Below are 20,943 nucleotides of genomic sequence, written 5' to 3'. Positions count from 1 at the left end.
AAATCCCATGTAGATCATAAAATAAAACATACAGTTGTGCTCAAAAGTTTACTTATATATATGCTTATTTTTCAAAGAATATGAAACATAACACAAAACATTTGCTTTTTAAAAAAAATCATAATGAAAAAAGAAGAAAGTACTAAAAATGACCCTGATCAAAAGTTTACCTGCCCCAGTTTTTAATACTGTGTACTGCTCCCTTTAACATCATTGGCCGCTTGGAGTCTTTAGTGGTGGTTGTTGAGAAGTTTCTTTATTTTTTTGGATGGTAAAGTGGCCCATTCTTCTTAAAGCAGTACTAAGTAACTCTTCCCCCTAGAGGCCATAAGCGCAACTGCAGGTGTCGTAGCAAGTTACGATTTTTTAACTTATTAATTGTCTTGGAGAGTAAATACTACGCCGACAGGAAAGGCGAAGGGAGAGAGGGTTACTGTGCATCCAATTATACAATGGAAATATTTTTTTTCACTCAAACTTTGCTGTAAATACTGTTTAAAGTGACGTTAGCCCGCAGTTAGCTTTGCCCGCAGTTAGCTTTGCCCGTTAGCCTGTTAGCTTCTTCTTCGTGATTCCTTTAGTGTGTATTGCTTTCTCCGGACCGGGGGCAGTCAAGTTGCAAACATGGTTTTCTGCCCAGAGACACCAGGGGGAGATGAAAGACCCTCCAATCATCCCATAATTGGGATGATTGGAGGGAGATCATTGACCCTCCAGGGACGACGAAAAGGATTTATTAGGGTAAACGCGTTACTTAGTACTGCTTTAACAAAAAGGATCCAGTTCCTATAAGTTCATGGGCTGTCTTGCATGGACTGCACGTTTGAGATCTTCCAACAGGGGTTCAGTTATGATATTGAGGTCAGGAGACTGAGATGGACAGAGATGCTGGAGCCACTGGCATCAGCGAAACATCTCCATATTTCAAAAGTAGGTAAGGTGCACTTTTTTGTTGTCAACAAGGCCTATGATGAAACCCCTTTGATGAAAACGAAACAGTGAAACAGTGATCGTCACATGTTCAAATCCTACCCTCCACTATGAAGGCAGGTTATCCAGAAGTGGTTCCCATGTTTCATAAAGGCCATATCATCCTTCACAAGGGCACTATAACAGAAGGGGGTTGTCTCTGTATCCTCTGTTTAAATGATTAATAAATGTCACCCTCTGGTCCTTGTGCGCTCGGCCCATTTGTAGAACTTGTGGAATCAAGTCTGAGATGCAGTTTAGCGCGTGAGAGCAGAGTCCGGAGCCGAGTGCAGAGCTCCTCGCTCACATGGAGGTAAACCAGAGGGTTCAGGGCAGAGTTCAGACTCACCAGGCCGCGGCTGACCTGTTTGGACACGTACACCGCATTAAACCAGCCGTGACACTGCCCCCTCCTGATCACCACTCGAGCCCACAGGTTGAGGTTCCTGAGGACGTGATAGGGGATGTAGCACACGGAGAACAGCAGCAGCAGAACCAGCAGCAGTTTGTAGCTCCTCTGTTTGAGCAGGCGGTCTGTGGAGCTGGAGCGGCACAGAGTCACTATGACGTGAGCGTAACAGCCCACAGTGACCAGGAACGGCAGGCAGAATCCAGTGATGGTCCAACCCACATTGTACTTCAGGTAATCCTCCGTATAGTCTTCAGTTGTGGTGTCGAAGCACTTCGCCTTTTTATGATAGGTTTTGGGGAAGAACATGTCTGGAAGGCTCTGAGCGCAGACCAACAGCCAAACCACGAGTGAGATCACCACAGAATGAGTTGAAGTCAGTCTGCCCCGAACCCTCATGGGATGGACAATGGACAAGTACCTGAACACGCTGATGCAGGTGAGGAAGCCGATGCTGCCGTAGAGATTTATGTTGAAACAGAACCTTGTGATTTTGCAAAAAACGTCTCCGAAAATCCATTTCCTCTTCATTAAGTAGTTAACCACCAGGAAAGGCAAAGTCAGCAGGTACAGGAGGTCCGCCAGCCCCAGGTTCAAGACAAAAACGTTGACAGGTCCAACTTTTTTCCAGTTTTTCCGCAAAAATTGAAGTCCAAACACGTTAGCGAGCAGGCCGACGATGAAGACCAGGATGTAGACAGGAGGAAGGAAGTCGCGTGCAAAGTCAAAGCTCACCTTAGAACAACTGGTTCCATTCATTGTCATTCAGAGGAGCGCTCCTTTTACAGGTTATGTTTTCGATGAAATGAAGAAGGCAAAAGGCAGACGTGACATGTTCGTCCGCGAAGCTTCCTGTTCCGATCTGGGATCTCAGATACAAGCTGAGAGTTTTGTTTTCACTTCAGCGTCGATGTCATTGTGTTTAGGTGACGTGCCTGGTCAGGTTAGCCACGCCAAACCCTGTTTAGCCCGAGGGAAGAGAGAGTTGCTCTGTATTACACCACAGTGCAGGCTCCATTATCTGCTGCTTGTGGGTGCTTTTAGGACATTACAACTACTCATTGAAACGGGAGGCATTACATGTATCAAAACAGTCAATCAAAGGCGTCTTTTTTGCAGAAAGTCTCACCGAAAATCAATTTATGCCCCAGGAAATCAGCAAGTATCAGCCAGTCCAAGATGCAGAACAAAGACACTGATGATTTTCAGATTTGTTCAGTTTAGCAAAAGCCGTTCGCTGTGAGGAAAAGTGGTTCCATTTATTTTTGTGCACAGAAAGGTTAAAAGTCAGATGTGTCCGCAGAGATTCCTGTACTTTTCTAAACCACTGAAAAGTTAAAAAAGTAGTGCTATTTTTCCAGCACTATTTTAACAGTACATACATTACAATGTCTAAATCTAGGCCTTGGGGCCAAATGTGCTCTTCAGATCGACATTTGTCTTGTTGAAACTACGTGAAACTTTTTTGACAAGATAACTTTATTTTTCCACTATTCCTAACTAGTAAGAGCCCCCTGCTCTTATCTCAGACAGACACTAGAGAAAAGTGACCTCTTGTGAATTCATCATTAAGGCAAAGTGCACGGTTTATTTACTGCAGAATAACTCCAGCATTAATCAATCCACTTGGGGGCAGTGTTGACCAAAAAAATCAACTTTTAGCTTTCATAATTTAAAGGGACTGAGAGCAGGATTATTTTTACATATATACAGAAGTTGATTGTTTACATCTTATTTATTTATTCATGTAATCTTTATGAATGCCCTCATAGTCTTATAGTTTTTCGAGTTTTCATAGCTTGTTTTTATCTAAATTCTGTTGTGTTTTTTGTTGCACAGAGTAAAAATCCTAGTTTGTGAACCTGGGGGGGCACTTAACTGGTGGCACTGTTGTTTAAAGAGAGTTGCACATATGACCAGAGATCTTTTTTTTTTTTTTTTAATACCAGTCAGCCCATTTTATTTCAGGTTTCAAAAAAACATTGAGATTAGTTACATTCATTGTGTCTATAACACAGTTGGTCAGACACGAGGATTAAAGATGTTCAAAGTGTACAAATAAACATTGACAAAGATTATGCTCTGCTTCAGTTTTAGTTTCATTTGCCCTGTACAAGAAATATAATCTTAAAGTAATAGTTTTAGGATTTATTAGCTAAATTTAAGGAATAAAAAAATCTTTAAAATGATTAAATGTACTACTTTTTAGATTATTTGCCTTGATTTGTTCCTTATAATAAGTGATTTAAGCTTATTTTAAGATTCAATTGTCCTGATGTGTTGCCTAGAATAAGTGTTTAAGGCTTATTTTAAGATTCAATTGTCTTCATTTGTTGCTGAGAATAAGTGTTTAAGGCTTATTTTAATATTCAATTGTCTTCATTTGTTGCTGAGAATAAGTGTTTAAGGCTTATTTTAAGATTCAATTGTCTTCATTTGTTGCTGAGAATAAGTGTTTAAGGCTTATTTTAAGATTCAATTGTCTTCATTTGTTGCCTAGAATAAGTGTTTAAGGCTTATTTTAAGATTCAATTGTCTTCATTTGTTGCTGAGAATAAGTGTTTAAGGCTTATTTTAAGATTCAATTGTCTTCATTTGTTGCCTAGAATAAGTGTTTAAGGCTTATTTTAAGATTCAATTGTCTTCATTTGTTGCCTAGAATAAGTGTTTAAGGCTTATTTTAAGATTCAATTGTCTTCATTTGTTGCCTAGAATAAGTGTTTAAGGCTTATTTTAAGATTTAATTGTCTTCATTTGTTGCTTAGAATAAGTGTAAAATACTTATTTTTAGCTTTATTTAGATCTAGATATTATTCTTATTTCAAGAAATCTTAGTAAGAAAAATTCACTTACTGCACTGGCAGATAATTTCACTTGTTTTTAGTAAATTTTCACTAGAAACAAGTGTATTTATCTAGTATTAAGGAAGTGGGATTTTGCAGTGTGTTCTCAAACAATGGCAATAAATACAAATGTAATTGTGATTCTCTTTGCGTATGTCCATACAGAGGGAGAGCAGAAACGTAGGAGCACTTCCTGGAGAATGTGGCACCACCTCAAGGCACTATATAAATAAAACTCTTCTTCTTCTTGATGGAACGTCAAGTGTTTTAAGCACTCGCGGTTCACAGATATAAGGTCCGGGTTCAATCCCCAGTCGGACGGGGCCTTTCGCTGAAGTTTGCATGTTCTCCCTGTGTCTGCGTAGGTCTCCCCCGGGGTAATCCGGTTTCCCCTACCAATAAAACATGTGTAATAGGCCAGAATGAATATAGTGTGTGTGTGAGTGAGTGGTTGGTGGAGGTCGGCACAGACTGGCTGCTTCCGTCATTCTACCCCAGGGCAGCTGTGGCTATATAAGTAGCTTACCACCACCAAGTGTGGAATGACTGAATAATGACTACAGTGCAGAAACTGGTTGTAATACAGGTTTGAAAAGTGCAATATGTCGCACACATGGCAGGGAAAGTACCTTTTAAATTTGACATTTGGATGTTTTTTGTGGTTCACACTTGATCTGTAAAGAAACTATGTTAAAAAGCACTTAATGTACTTTTTAAGTTTACTTAAGGGGAGACACTACAGGCAAATCTCAATTTTTTCAATTTTCAGTTTTTGGGCCAAATTGGTCTCTGAACATATAAGCTTTCACCCGGAAACAGAAAAAATGCCTAATCTTCACAAAAACATGTTTAAATATTGCGCTGATTCAATGTTCCCCCATAGACTTATATGGGAGAATGCAATTTCAAGGGCCTTTTTCTCAAAATACATTTTTCTGTCATTGTGGCGACACTATGTTCACGTCAGTCGGACCTAAAGACTTCACATTTTCCAGCCTTGGACTGAACAATACTTGGAAGATTTTTTCAGAGGGATTTTTTATTATTTAATCCCTTAAGCCCCATTTATTGAGTTTTGAATGTCAAAAAATAAGGCGAAAATTACATTTTTACAAATTTTTCCACTAAAAAACAGCTTATTTTAAAACTAAACAAGAAATCCAAACTCCCCTCTGAAAAAGTCTTGGCAACACATTTATCAATAAAATGAAACCATAAATTTCAATGTAGCTCTATCCATTATTCAGATTTCGTCGCCAAAAAGATGGGAAATTTGGGTCATTTTTAGGCATAAAACACCTTGTTCTTATATGAAAAGATAAAATGACAGAAAACTTGCAATGTATTTTTTTCTCACATTTATGCCAGTGATCGACAGCAACAGTTTCAAATTGATATCTGTAAATATACATGTTTTCCCTATTCACCTGCAGTGTCTCGCCTTAATGTACTTTTTAAGTAAAACAACCTACGTGAGAAAAAATGAAATGGTAAAAAAAAATTTGCACGACTTCTGAATGAACAATGCAGCAGAAAACATGTCTTAGATAAAATACTGATTTTATTACTGAATGAGTTCAGTAAATAACAACACATGTTAAAAAAGAAGCATTTGAATGTATTTTTTTCGTGGTGAAAGGCTTGTTTTATTTACAAAGGTCGTAAATGATTTGGCGAGGATAAGACAAACTGATGAAACAGGGCTCGATCTTCCACCTGGTGCGAAAACAGCGTTGCTCGAGACAAAGTTGGTATTTTTCGCACAGACAACAGTGCACCAGGGCTTTGGAAGCAGCGCCGACCAAAAAAAAAAAAGAAAAGAAAAAGTGAATGAGTAGGAAAAAAAAAACACCTACATTTAATACTGAGGACGTTTCTGGTTGTGTGTGTGTGTAATCTTCTCACTGTCAGTTCGGGGAGTTTCCGTTATTCTTGTCGAGTAAGTTGTAAATCAGGCGTCAAACAAACAACGACGCCCTCGGGCCCTTTTTTGGTGCTTCCACTTTCTGTTCTTGTAACTTGTAATTACATGAATTGGTTCTTCTGCGTATATAAAAAGAGTCTTCTTCAAAAAAAGCAACATTCTTGGTTTTAAAAAGGTGACCCCTTTTCTACAGTCCTGGACAAAGGTTTAGAAACGCTTTTTATATGCCTTAGTTTTTCTTTTATTTCAAGACTATTATTGTAGATTCTGACTGAAGGTGTCCATTTATGAATGAACACATATGGAACTATGTTTTAAACCAAAAAGTCATAACTTCTTCAAAATAGTGGCCAGCACGGTGCAGCAGCGGTTAGCGCTCAGGCTTCCCAGGTTTGATTCCCCCCCCGGACGGAGCTTTTCTGCATGAAGTTTGCAGGTTCTCCCCGTGTTTGCGTAGGTTTCCTCCAGATACTCCGGTTTCCCTTACCGTTAAAACCATGTGCAATAGGCCAGGAGGAATGAGAGTAAATTTGAGGCTTCCCCCATGTCCCAGCAATGGACAAGTGGAAGAAATTGGATGAATGGACTCCACTCTTTAGGCATTTCTTGTTAAACTGCTGCTCAACATAACTAATAAATCTTTGTAGAACGTTCATGCTGTCTTCTTAGGTTAAGACTATTACAGTTTTGTTTCTTATAGTAAGACAGAAGGTTTAGTTTACCTGCTTGACTAGTTTCGACCACTTCCTGTGATCTTCCAATAAAACAAAAGAATAATAAAAGAATAATAAATAAAAGAACAAGCAATGCAAGAAAATCTCAAATCAGCCATATCAGACCACTGTAAGAGGGAGAACCACATCATGAACTGGGACAATGCCAGGAAAGTAACAAGTACCACCGCTGAATCAGAGAAGCATCGAGATCAGGAAACACCAACATCTATGAACCGGGACGAGGGAGCGTACACCTTATCCCACACCTGGGATGCCGTCCTGGAGAAGGCGCCGGTCAGTAGGGGTCGTAAGCTCTCCCAGGTAAACTAAACCTTCTGTCTTACTATAAGAAACAAAACTGTAATAACTAATAAATGTCACCCACTGATCCATGTGCGCTCGGTCCATTTGTAGAACGTCTGAGACACAGTTTAGCCCTTGAGAGCAGAGTCCGGAGCTGAGTGCAGAGCTCCTCGCTCACATGGAGGTAAACCAGAGGGTTCAGGGCGGAGTTCAGACTCACCAGGCCGCGGCTGACCTGTTTAAACATGTACGCCCTGTTAAACCAGCCGTGACACTGCCCCCTCCTGATCACCACCCGGGACCACAGACTGAGGTTCCTGTAGACGTGATGGGGGATGTAGCACACAGAGAACAGCAGCAGCAGAACCAGCAGCAGTTTGTAGCTCCTCTGTTTGAGCAGGCGGTCTGTGGAGCTGGAGCGGCACAGAGTCACTATGACGTGAGCGTAACAGCCCACAGTGACCAGGAACGGCAGGCAGAACCCGGAGACGGTCCAGCCCACGCTGTACTTCAGGTAATCCTCCATGTAGTCGTCAGTCGTGGTGTCAAAGCACTTCGCCTTTTTATGATAGGTTTTGGGGAAGAACATGTCTGGAAGGCTCTGGGCGCTGACCAACAGCCAAACCACGAGCGAGATCACCACGGAATGAGTTGAAGTCAGTCTGCCCCGAACCCTCATGGGATGGACAATGGACAAGTACCTGAACACGCTGATGCAGGTGAGGAAGCCGATGCTGCCGTAGAGATTGATGTTGAAACAGAACCTCGTGATTTTGCAGAAAGCGTCTCCGAAGATCCACTCGCTCCTCGTGAAATGGTAAACCACCAGGAAGGGCAGAGTCAGCAGGTACAGGAGGTCCGCCAGCCCCAGGTTCAAGACAAAAACGTTGACGGGTCCTACTTTTTTCCAGTTCTTACGCAAAAATTTGAGTCCGAACGCGTTGGCGAGCAGGCCGACGATGAAGACCAGGATGTAGACGGGAGGAAGGAAGTCGCGTGCAAAGTCGTAGCTCACCTTAGAGCAACCGGTTCGATTCATCGTCACTCGGAGGCAGAGATTATGTTTTCAATTCAATGAAGGCAAAAGGCAGACGTGACACATTAGCCTGTGAAGCTTCTTGTGTGAAATCGGTGCTCTCAAATGCAAGCTAAGAGGTAACACACCGATTTGCTTTCACTTGCGACCGTTTTAAATTCATTGTGTTTATGTGACGTGCCCGGACAGGTTGCCAGCGCCAAACCCCGAGGGAGGAGAGAGTAGCTTTTGTATTACACCACGGCTCAGGCTCCGTTTACTGTAACTGCTGCTTGCGGGAGCTTTTCGGAAACTGTCCGGAGGCACTACACGCATTAAAACAACATTTTTAATCAATTTTACGACCTAGGAAATCATCAGGTGTCGGCCAGTCTGAGATTCAGAACAAAGACACTGATGGTTTTTCACATTCTTCCAGTTTGGCAGCAAATACTTAAGTCCAAGTCCATTCATTGTGAGCAATAGTGGTTCCATTCGTCTTCGAGAAAGAACAGAAAAGCAGATTGTGTATCAGCAGCCCTATCTCAGACAGACACTAGAGAAAAGTGAGCTTTTGTGAGTTCATCGATGAAGAAAATGCAGTTTATTTACAGTAGAAATAACTCCAGCATTAGTCCACTTGGAGGCACTGCTGACCAAAAAACAACTGATCCCCTTTGAAGGTACCTTTCCACATGGAACTATGAGTAGGATCTTTATTTTGTTTCTTATATAACCCAGCCTTGACCCAGATATCAAGTGCATGTACCCAAACAAATGCCGTTTTACTGATCGTCTGAATGTCTTGAGAATATGGAGGACACATAGCAAGAAGAGTACATTTTAAGTTGGACATTTGGGATGTTTTTGAGCTGCGCAGTAAAAAATTATGATAAAAAGAACATTTATGTAATGTACTTAATGTACTTTTAATATCTTAACCCCCACCTGAACAGAGCACATTTTCTCCAGTTTGGTTTTACCCAAATCTAAAAGCTTCTTGGATAAAAATAGTCAAAATAGCAACAAAAATGAGAATGAAAATGTGACAAAAAGCAACCAAAACATACCAGTAAAGGGACAAAAAAAAGCAATGGAAAAAGTGACAAAAAAAGGAACAAAAATGCCACAAAGAAGCAACAGAAAAGTGACAAAATAAAAACAAAAAAAGCAATGAATACACTCTAAGAAATAAAACGTTGAATTTAATTAATAAAGTTAAGGCAACCTTTTCCACAAAACTCTGTCAATTAATTGTAAAGCAATATGGTTGTTATCTACAATATCAATAGTCGCGTATATCAGAAGTGAAATTGTTAATTAAAGGCTACAACTTTGTGCAATTGTCACAATTTAACAGCATCAATTTGAACCTATTCAAGCTTTGTTCATTTTATTGACAGTATTACCTTGGATTTAATCAACAACATTAATTTGGATTTAAGTGTACCATTTATATTGCGCTTTGGACCCAATTAATTCTGTTAATTATGATTTAATTAATAGTTGTGTTTATATGTTAAATGTTAATATTTATGTGCTATTAAAACTAGTGTAAAAAGGTTCTTGAGCTGTCATCTGTACTCTGTAGTTAGACCTTTCAGAGATCCCCAGGAAAGGTCCAACACTTAACTACAGAGTACAGATGACAGCTCAAGAACCTTTTTACACTAGTTTACAAAACACAGTACACATAACTATTCTGTAACACTTGATCTGCAATGGAAACGTCTTGTGCGATAAAGAGCTTACACAAAAAGTGTAAATACAAATTGTTTTGCATTAACTTTATTAACAAAAGCCTTTCACCAGCAAAGCAAATTATTTGACCTCACTTTTCATAAACAATTTTTTAACAATGAACTTTTGCTCAGCAAGAAAATGCAGATGATTTTTTTCCCGTTCCCCTCTTTAACAGTCATTGCGCCTCCTTTTGGCAGAGTTTGTTCTTCAGCACAGTTTTTTATCTTCCAGTCCCATAAGCACTAGTCCAAACAAAAGTGCAGACCCAGTCGCCACATCTCGAAGATCCTGCAGGACACTACATCTTTCGATGATGACGCCAACATCTTCATGGGAGTCATCAGGCTGTTCTCCTTTGTAGATTATTTTAGAAACGGCCACATCAATCCCCTAGAGTTCTTCAGCTTCCATCGAGTTGACATCCTGAAAAGGGACATGGAAATATGTTTAGAATTCATTGCACATTGACTTCTTTCTATTATCTTTCTACCACAAAATTCACTTCATTTTAGTCAAATAGTTGAGATAAAACAAATAATCTATACTATAGCAACCAATTATTAAAGAGACAGACACAACGTGTCTTTTTTTTGTTGCTTTAAATCTGTTCCTCTTACCAACGTCAAGCCACTTTTATGACACTTTCATAAGTCTTTTTTTTCCTTAAAATGTGCTGATGTTGGCGCTTGGACAATTTTTGTTTCATGTGACTTGGTCCAATAATGACAAGAATTAACACACAGTTGCACACTGCAGCTTAAAACAAAACTGACCAGATACTCTGATGATGTTTAGAGGATTCTCAAAACACACAGCAGACACAGATCTATTATCACAAATGCCTGCTTTTGCAATGTACTAGAGAGCAAAACCAATTTTAATCCACTACTCAACATCAGGTATGGGGCCTTTAAGTCTGTACTAAATCCAGAACTGAAGCCAAAACCAAGACCAGAAATAGAGCCCAGGACAAGCACAAAATAACCCAAGGCAGTTACACAGACTGGTTCATGGCCAGGACTGAGGTCAATCTGCAACTAAACTAACAATGTAAAACAACAAGAATACCTGTCCAACTGCAGTGATCCGCTGCACTGTTTCCCCTCCTTTTTCCACAGCATCAGCTGGTCAGAGTAGTGGTCGAGACGGCTCATGAATGTGGACTGCAGAGGAACGGTGGTGATTCGGGTGAACTCTGTATTGATCTACAAAGTTCAAAAAATTAGATTATCAAATATTTCTGAATATTCAAAACAGGATCAAATCAAGACTAAACCTAATCTAAACCCTGACAAAATCAAGATAGAACCAGGTCTAAATCAAAGTCAGATTCAGGACTAAAAACCAGGGTCAAATCAAATCAGCACAAAGATAAAATCTGAACACAGAACTTTTCTGTTCATGGCCATAGTTTCAAACCAAGACTCAAACTCTTACCTCAGGTACTTTGAAAAGAGGGCGGGCCATTGGCTTTGGAGCTCCCCCATGACAGCTTACAACTCCACATTCATAACCTGAGAGACCAAATAAGAAGAGGTTTAACCAGTAAAATTGTGTAAACAACAAAAAGCAAATCATGTAAAAGCATTTGGTACCTTTGACACTTTCAGAGCACAGCTCAAAACTCCACAGCTACAACCTGAGAGAGAAAAGGAGGAGGAGGGAAAAAAAACAATAAACTTGTGGATACATGGGCAAAGGAGCAGCAGAAAGATGGTCTAAACTTCAAAATAATACATAATATACATACTTTCTGTTACTCATTTTACAAACCGTGCCTTCTCTCTCTCCATTCGCTTGTTATTCGCTTGTTATTCCCTTCATCCTCTGCGCGCGTTTACCGTTACCTACCAGAGCACGAGCAGCCCAGCCAGTGCGCGCGTGTACCGGTACCTACCGGAGCACGAGCAGCCCAGCCTGTGCGCGCGTTTGCCGTTACCTACCGGAACATGAGCAGCCCAGCCAGTGCGCGCGTGTACCGGTACCTACCGGAGCACGAGCAGCCCAGCCAGTGCGCGCGTTTACCGTTACCTACCGTGGCACGAGCAGCCCAGCCAGTGCGCGCGTTTACCGTTACCTACCGTGGCACGAGCAGCCCAGCCAGTGCGCGCGTTTACCGTTACCTACCGTGGCACGAGCAGCCCAGCCAGTGCGCGCGTTTACCGTTACCTACCGGAGCGTTTCAGAAATATGTACAATCTAAACGAATGCGGTTTATATCATTCTCTTCAATCAAACGGCTGTTTGAATGGACTCGTTAGCTTCACTGCATACGAGTTTGATCCCATTTCTTGCTCGCTCTAGAACTCGTGAAAACTTCACAGCTAACGCGAAGCAAGCAGTGGAGAGCTAACTTTCACCTAGCTTGATGCTGCAATAAAACAAATAAAATAAGCGTGCTTGTAGTTCGAAGGTGATTTTAAACGCAGTCGAGGCAATATTCAGGTGTACAGTAACGTCAAATATGCAAATGTTTTCGATGCTAGCAAAATGGGTTTACCTACAGAACACATAGGCTACATGTACGGCTTTTTTTTATCGAAAAAATATACTCCATATAACATCACAAAGTACTAGTTAAATAATATTCTATTAATAATAATACGATTTTACCTTAACCTTGACGGATGATTGACGATTAGTCGATCTTTCCAGACAGCATGGCCAGACCTCACAGCGGCGTGGTAGACGAAGATATGCAACTGCGCATGCTCAAAGATTTGCGTCACTTTCTGCGCATGCTCAGACATGGTGTGGAAAGGGCGCTTTGGATTTAATTAAAAATGTTCTATACATTCTACATAATTCTATCATTTAGCATTAAAACTGTTTGAATTTAATTAAATCAAGTCAAACATTATTAATTAAACCCCTAAAATTAACAATTGTATGTACATGGAAAAGAAAAGTATTAATTACATTTTAAACCCCCTATGTTTCATTTCTTAGAGTGTAGCAATGTCAAAAAAGTGACGTCAATGCGGCAACAATGTGTCAATGTCAACTTTATTTATACAGTGTAATTGTGTGTAACAGTAGGAGCTGTCTGTAGTATTGCTCCGCCCGTCAGCTGGGGGGGCGCTGTATAAAAAGGCGTGGCCTACCTGTATTCGACCTCTGACCCTTTGTTCTTCTGTCTGTCTGTCTGCCTGGCGTGGAGGCAGTGTAGCCTCGGGCTCTCATGAGCAGTTGTAGCATGACAACCCCCCCCCCCCCCCCCCCCCCCCCCCCCTGCGCGTTGAATGATGGATCCAAAAGCAGAAATTTCATCCACCAAGAACCTGCAAAACAACAACCATTGTTGCTTTGTCTACACTCTAAAGTGCTGCTGAAAGTGTGTCTGTGTGAAACTGGAAACGATGATGTGATAATCGGTGTTGACAATGGACATTTGCAAACCTGGCTTGTTTTTGAAACTTTTTAAAACTGGAAACCTGATGAACTGAAACTTGACTAAACAAAACGAAAACGAAACACATTAATCTGGAAATAAATTATGTAAAACTAATGGAACGACTTGCCTCTTTTCAATGAACGAACATCACAATTAGCTTGTGTGTTAGCCATTTATGAAGCTGTGTTGCAGATGTCAACTCGGTATAACTGCATCGTGAAGCAATTTCACTTATTGTTGTTTCTTTATATTACGGTAAAGTTGTATGTGCGGAGAGAGGGGGCGGAGTTAACTGAATTGAAGCGTTGTGTCTTCCGGGTTTGAAAAATACCTCCAGAAAACACTTATATTTATCTCAAAAATGAGTGCTCAATAGCGGTAGAGGTACAATATATCTTATACATGCCTATACTTAACTTTGGAATGGCTAAAATAGCATGATATAGATCCTTTAACTTGTGCTTTGACTCAGCCTGTCATTCGACCTCACTAATTGTCCACATGCCTATCTGTGCGCTTAGGCTTAATGATATGTAATATTGGGGCTAGAAATTAAGCGCTAGCTGTGAAGCCTCCTCCCCACTCGGTTACACAAAGGCAAGTTTATTTGTAATTCGTACACAAGGCAATTCAAAGTGCTTCACAGTTGCAAGAAAAAATACAAGAAAAAAGATCAAATCAATAAAACATCAACATCAAAAATGATCAATTACAGTAAAAGGCAAGAGTGCAGATAGAATACATTCAGTGTCGTATGCACGGGTAACGGAAAGGTCATAAATGATGTGGCAAAGATAGTAAATTACAAACTGATGTTGCAGGGCCCAATCTTCCGCCTGGCGCAACAACAATGTTTTTTTTTTTTAATACACCTACATTTGATACTGAGGAAGTTTCTGGTTGTGTGTGTGGGTCTGCTAATAGTACCGCTAATACTGCCATTTTTGTTAGAGTCTGTTTTTTTTTATTTCTCACTGGCCATACTTTTTGTCCCATAAAGTTCTTGTTAATCATTGTATATAAATATAAAGATACCACTATTTACTATTTAATTGTTTTTGACATTTCCTGCCGACCTGAGTGTTTCTGAGAGCTGAATGTAAGTGGAAGAAAATGGTTGACTGGAATGATGATGGACCATTGTGTAACACAGCCGTTCTCAACTTTTTAGAGCCGCGACCCCCCATTATAACAGTTAATTAGGATTGTGACCCCCCACCCGGGTCAGACCATGGGGAAAAACAGGGACCCCTTAACTCCCACCTGAACCGAGCACATTTTCTCCAGTTTGGCTTTACCCCCAGGCCAAAAGCTTCAGTGAAAATAGCGGCAGAACTGAGACGAAAGCAATGATGGAAATGTGACAAAAAAGTGACGAAAAATGTATGAAAAAATGGCAAAAATGTCACAAGAAATTGACAAGAAATTGACGAAAAAATGACCAAAATGTGACAAAAAAATGACCAAAATGTGACAAAAAAAGACAAAAAAATGGACAAAAATGTGACAAAAATGTGACAAAAAAATGACAAAAATGTGACAAAAAAATGACAAAAATGTGACAAAAAAATGACAGAAATGTGACAAAAAAATGACCAAAATGTGATAAAAAATGACCAAAAAAAGGACAAAAATGTGACAAAAAATTGACAAAAATGTGACAAAAAAATGACAAAAATTTGACAAAAAATGACGAAAAAAACGACAAAAAATTGACAAAAATTTGACAAAAATGTGATAAAAAAAAGACAAAAAAATGAAAAAAATGACCAAAATGTGACAAAAAATTGACAAAAATGTGACAAAAAAATTAGAAAAATGTGGTAAAAAAAATACAACAAAATGAAAAAAAAATGTGACAAAAAAATTAGAAAAATGTGACAAAATGTGACAAAAAATTACAAAAATGTGATAAAAAATTGACAAAAAAATTACAAAAAATTGACAAAAATGTGACAAAAAATGTGACAAAAATTTGACAAAAAAATTAGAAAAATGTGATAAAAAATGTATGACTTTGAATTTATGAATTTATTATTATGACAAAAAAATTAGAAAAATGTGACAAAATGTGACAAAAAATTACAAAAATGTGATAAAAAATTGACAAAAAAAATACAAAAAATTGACAAAAATGTGACAATAAATGTGACAAAAAAATGAAAAAAATGTGACAAAATGTGACACAAAAATTGACAAAAATGTGACAAAAAATGACAAAAAAAATAATGAAAAAAAATCAGATGACGTGAGGAAAAAGATCCTCTCGGTTCAGGCGGGAGTTAAGAGGTTAACCTACATAACTCTTAAAAAACAAAGAAAAAACAATGGCTAAAACAAAAATGAATTAAATTTAGAACAAATAATGGCACCCTGGTAAAATAGCATGTATGCTACGACACCATAATAATAATATTAAAATATATATTTTATCTATATGCTCTGGCGACCCCCCAAATTTGTCTCGCGACCCCCAGGTTGAGAACCCCTGGTGTAACAGAAGGACACTGTCTCTGTATCCACTCTACTTGTCAAACTACAGTTTCAGAGAATTAATAAAGATCATCCTCTGAACCTTGTGCGCTCGGTCCATTTGCAGAACGTCTCCTGAGGCACAGTGTAGCCCGTGAGAGCAGAGTCCAGAGCTGAGAGCAGAGATCCTCGCCCAAATTGAGGTAAAGCAGAGGGTTCAGGACAGAGTTCAGACTCAACAGGCCAAGGCTGACCTGCTTGGACACGTACACCGCATTAAACCAGCCGTAACACTGCCCCCTCCTGGTCAGCACCCGGGACCACAGGCTGAGGTTCCTGAGGACGTGATAGGGGACGCAGCACACGGACAACAGCAGCAGTCGAATCAGCAGCAGTTTGCATTTCCTCCGTTTGAGCGGGCTGTCTCTGGAGCGGCACAGAGTCGCAATAGCGCGAGCAGTACAGCCCACAGTGACCAGGAACGGCAGGCAGAACCCGGTGACGGTCCAACCCACGCTGTACTTCAAATAATCCTCCACAAAGGCACTAGACGTGGTGTCGAAGCACTTGGCGGCTTCTGCACCGTAGGTTTTGGGGAAGAACATGTCCGGAAGGCTCTGGGCGCAGACCAACACCCAAACCGCGAGCGAGATCACCGCGGAACGAGTTGAAGTCAGTCTGCCCAGGACCTTTATGGGATGGACGATGGACAAGTACTTGTACACGCTGCTGCAGGCGAGGAAGCCGACGCTGCCGTAGAAGTTTACGCTGAAACAGAACCTCGTGATTTTGCAGAAAGCGTCTCCGAAAACCCACTCGCTCCTCGTTAAATGGTAAACCACCAGGAAGGGCAGAGTCAGCAGGTACAGGAGGTCCGCCAGCACCAGGTTAAAGACAAAAACGTTGGCAGGTCCCACTTTTTCCCAGTATTTAAGCAAATATTTGAGTCCAAACGCGTTAGCGAGCAGGCCAGCGATGAAGACCAGGATGTAGACAGGAGGAAGGAAGTCGCGTGCAAAGTCGAAGCTCACCTTAGAACAACTGGTTCCATTCATTGTCATTCTGAGCGATGCTTCTTTTAAAGATTATGCTTTAAATGAAATCAAGAAGGCAGACGTGATGTATCAGTGTGTGAAGCTTCCTGTTCTAAGATAATACTGGTCTGAGAGTTTCCTTTGACAGGGCTCCGGTGAGAGAAGGTACATACAGGTGTGAGTGTGTGATCTATAAAAGAAACATAGAATAAAATAATATTAATAACAACTAATACAATAATAAACAGATATCAAAATACTAAAATTATATGAATTAGGTCAAATAACTTCAAAAGGCAGTAAAACAACTAATGTACAGGCACACAAAGGGTTAGTAGGGCAAAGTAGGGAAAGGATTTCGGTGGTCCCTGCCTCCCTCTAGTGGAAGCAGGCGCAACTGCACCGCATGAGGCCAGGACGTCCCAAACTGGACTCTAGGCAGGGGCGGACTGGCCACACGTCCATTCTGGAAGAGCACAGAGGGGCCACCGGCTCTAGGGCCACCGGTCCCGCCTCAACCGAGCTTTACCCAAATCTAAAAGCTAAAAAGAAAAGCATCAAAATAGCGAGAAAAAGGGGATGAAAAGTCAACAAAAACGTGAGAAAAACACAACAAAAAAGGATGGAAAAAATAGCTCAAAAAACAACAAAAATGTGACAAAAATGCGGCGACGTGACGAAAAGCTTCCATCACTTTTGTAGGTCTTAGCTTTCAAATGAGGCGTTACATTGTTGCTCTCCAGTCGAGAAGCTTTTAGATTTGGGTAAAGCCCAGTATAAAAAAACATGAATCTATAAGGAATTCCGTGGAGTATGGTGCACCACAAGGATCAATTTTGGGACCACTATTATTTATTATTTACATTAATGATTTTGCTTCTGTTTCTACGACCGCCTTTCCAGTTCTTTTTGCTGATGATACCAATCAAAAAAATAATAATAAAAAGCCAAACTGGGTAAAATGCACTCGTTAGGGCGGGGGGTAAAAGGTTAAAATATGTATTTGTGGAAGTGTCACAATTACGCTAATTTGGGCCAGGCTGGTCAGAGTCCAGGGCTGTTTTTCAGTCCCAGTCCGGCCCCTGACTCTAGGCGCGTCATTTAGCGATAGGAATAGAGGGTATAAGAAATTAAATATAGATCTGAATATACATCTTAAAGCGGAAAAAATGTCATGGAAACGATCTAGAGTCTAAAACAACTTACAACATAAGTCACGTACTGTGTTCATTTCGTCGACTAAACTATTTAGTCTTAATTTTAGTCAAAGTGATATATATAAAATTGGACTAAAACTAAATTAAACGTTTTTCATGAGGCTAAAACTGTGACTTAAATGCCCAGATATTTTAGTCTGACTAAAATAAGACTAAATAAAAATGAAAAGGAGAGACTAAAATCATCCAAACTTGTGTTGACCGTCTCATTTCATGTAAATTCTCTGCCAAAGGATCAGCTCTGAGCTTTGTTCATGTGGGAGAAGCTCCACGAAGCCGAGGAACAAGATTATAAATGATTATAATGAATATTATAAATGCAAAGTCGACTCAATTTACTTACAATTTCAGTCGACTAAAACTAGACTAAAATTTAAGATTTTTTTGACTAAATCTCGACTAAAATTGAATTACATTTTCATGAAGAGACTGTGATTAAAATCTAAATAAATAAATAAAAACATGTTGTCAAAATTAACACTGGTCACGTGATGCCTATTTAAAGTACACACAAAAGTATAAAAAAAGGACATAAGACACTAAACTAACAACGTGCATCGATCATGTCTGTGTTTCATAACCCAATGTCTTGTCCACGCCCACAGGAAGTTGCGATCATAACATCGTGATCATTGCCAAGAATGCATTTCCAAAGCTCCTCCCTGAGTCATCCAGTGGTTCAGAAGCAGAATGTGAGGATGATCCTGACTCTGGAATAGTTTTTAAACACTCTCCAACCTGTTTGAACACGCACCAGGGAGGAACTGCTCCACGTTCTTTCTTTGAGTCAAACAGATCCTGGCTTGAAAATGAACTGAAGGGTCGCTCAAAAAGTGCAGAATGTATTGATAGTAAATGAATGGTCAGTTGTTTGTAATGGAAGGGAAGACTGTGATGGTGCCATGACCAGATATGGAGCCAAGGCCGTGGGAACCCAGGGTGCTGAGGGCGCTGCAGCACCCCCTGGCGGATAGTTTGTGGACCGCAGGCGATATTAACCCCTTAACTCCCACCTGAGGCTTTCTCCAGCTTTACCCCAGTCCAAAAGCTTCTGGAAAAAAAGGTGTGAAAATAGCAACAAAACTGAGACGAAAACAAGGATGAAAATGTGAAAAAAGTGAGAAAAAATGTACAAAAAATGACAAAAAATGGACAAAAATTTGACAAAAAAGTGAGAAAAATTTGATTAAAAAAATGAGAATAATTTGACGAAAAAGTGACAAAAAAGTTACAAAAAATGACAAAAATTTTACCAAAAAGTGAGAAGATTTTGACGAAAAACTGTGGAAAAAAAGGACAAAAAAGTTATTTCAATTTGACAAAAAAAAAAGTGAATAATTTGACGAAAAAGGGACAAAAAATTTACAGAAAATGACAAAAATTGCCAAAAAACTGACAAAAAAGTGAGAAAAATTTGACGAAAAACGGCGGAAAAAAGGACGAAAAAGTGACAAGAATTTGATTTTAAAAAATGCGAAAAATTCGACAAAAAATTTACAAAAAATGACAAAAAATGACAAAAAATTGACGAAAAACTGCGGGGAAAAAAGGACGAAAAAGTGAGAAGAATGTGACAAAAAAATGCGAATAATTTGACGCAAAAGTGACAAAAAAGTGACAAAAAAGTGACAAAAATGAGACGACTGCCCAACGAAAAAAGTGATGAAAAAAAATCTGACGTGAGGAAAAAGATCAATTTAGTTTTGTAGATCTTTCAAATGAGGCGTTACACTGGCCTACAGGATTTGGGTAAAGCTGAACTGGAGAAAATGCTCTCGGTTCAGGCGGGAGTTAAGAGGTTAATAAATATTTGTTTGAACAAAGACACAGTATATCATGTGTTTCTGAAACGTGTAATTTAAACCGATTTAAACCGTTTTGTTTCTTAAAAGAAGGACCCCAGGAGGAACAAGCTGGCCCATGGGTGCAGCTAGTGGACATCCTCATAAATAAACAAATAAACAACAAACAGGAAGGCAAATAAAAGTAAACAATGTCTGAATAAGTCAGACGACAGTATTGACATCTTAGCGCAGGGTGAAACTTACTTTCGCTTTGGTTACGCACACGGAGAGGCGAGACAACTATCCCATAAACCGTGGAGTCGGGTTTGGGAAGCGCCCAGAAAGGAAATGACGTCACTACAGGCTGTTTCAGAATAAAACAACAGGAAGTGTAAGACTATGAAAAGCTTGGTTTAAACAGCATTACGTGATGTGGAATGAAGATTGGAAAGGTGGGTGTGGCTTAGTCTGGAGATCAAAAGTCCTGCCAGCTTCTGAAGTGCTGAGAAATGTCTGGTAGCTTTGGGGATGACCTGGATCAATAGAGCTAATCTAGTTTTAATGGGCTCTATGCACAGTGGCCCCACGTGATTTCCGCCTGGACAGTCAGCCAGAGGCTGTCCTTCCTGTCTGTTTTCTCTTCCCATTAAAAATTAGCAGGTCCCACAGAAATGAAGCAATAGCTTAAGATTTGGTAAAGGACAGCGAGTAAAAGTTAAGATGTGGCTGGAGCAGGTTAAAAAATATTATGTGAGACGCAACGACTTCACTGGAGGAAAACTCCGTGTTCATAACGGTGGATGTTTTTATCTTGAAGCTAACGCGGCTAACAAAATAAAAAATAAAACTAGTGCAAAGTTTAGAACGAGCCTGCGCAAAAAAGAATCGTCCTGTTAGTAGTTTAAATAATATTTACTTGTTTACATGTTATATTATCATTTTTCAACACTAGCCTTTAGCTCTAAGATAAAAGCTCCGCCCCTTACGAACGCTGGCGTTTCCTTTGGGGCTGGATTCACAGCGAACATGATGTTTGTAATACGTTGCTGTGACTGTCCATCAGTAACTCGTTGTCCTTAACCAGATCCTGAGCTATCGCTATTTTTGTGTGGGAACCTGC

The 20,943-nt window shown here is 39.9% G+C and overlaps 3 protein-coding genes across 3 annotated transcripts; all 3 read right to left on the bottom strand.

Annotated features, from left to right (window-relative positions):
- Positions 1 to 1,150: 1,150 nt before the first annotated feature.
- On the bottom strand, positions 1,151 to 2,202 carry LOC306981519 (P2Y purinoceptor 1-like; the record flags this gene model as incomplete). The annotated part of the gene is made up of 1 exon (XM_079581127.1): positions 1,151 to 2,202. The coding sequence occupies exon 1, from the start codon at positions 2,141 to 2,143 to the stop codon at positions 1,151 to 1,153; it is 993 nt and encodes a 330-aa protein (XP_079437253.1). The 5' UTR covers positions 2,144 to 2,202.
- A 5,026-nt stretch (positions 2,203 to 7,228) lies between these two features.
- Positions 7,229 to 8,203, bottom strand: LOC306981518 (P2Y purinoceptor 1-like; the record flags this gene model as incomplete). Its single annotated transcript, XM_079581126.1, has 1 exon — positions 7,229 to 8,203. The coding sequence occupies one exon, from the start codon at positions 8,201 to 8,203 to the stop codon at positions 7,229 to 7,231; it is 975 nt and encodes a 324-aa protein (XP_079437252.1).
- A 7,633-nt stretch (positions 8,204 to 15,836) lies between these two features.
- LOC306981385 (P2Y purinoceptor 1-like) lies at positions 15,837 to 16,868 on the bottom strand. Its single transcript, XM_079580989.1, has one exon. It carries the CDS (start codon positions 16,847 to 16,849, stop codon positions 15,869 to 15,871), a length of 981 nt encoding a protein of 326 aa, XP_079437115.1. The 5' UTR covers positions 16,850 to 16,868; the 3' UTR covers positions 15,837 to 15,868.
- Between the last annotated feature and the right edge of the window lie 4,075 nt (positions 16,869 to 20,943).

This window comes from Gobius niger (genome assembly GCF_951799975.1).
Source record: "Gobius niger genome assembly, chromosome: 22".
Classification (NCBI taxonomy): domain Eukaryota; kingdom Metazoa; phylum Chordata; class Actinopteri; order Gobiiformes; family Gobiidae; genus Gobius; species Gobius niger.
The sequence above is the reverse complement of the archived record's forward strand: the minus strand, read 5'-3'. Positions and strand labels throughout refer to the sequence as shown.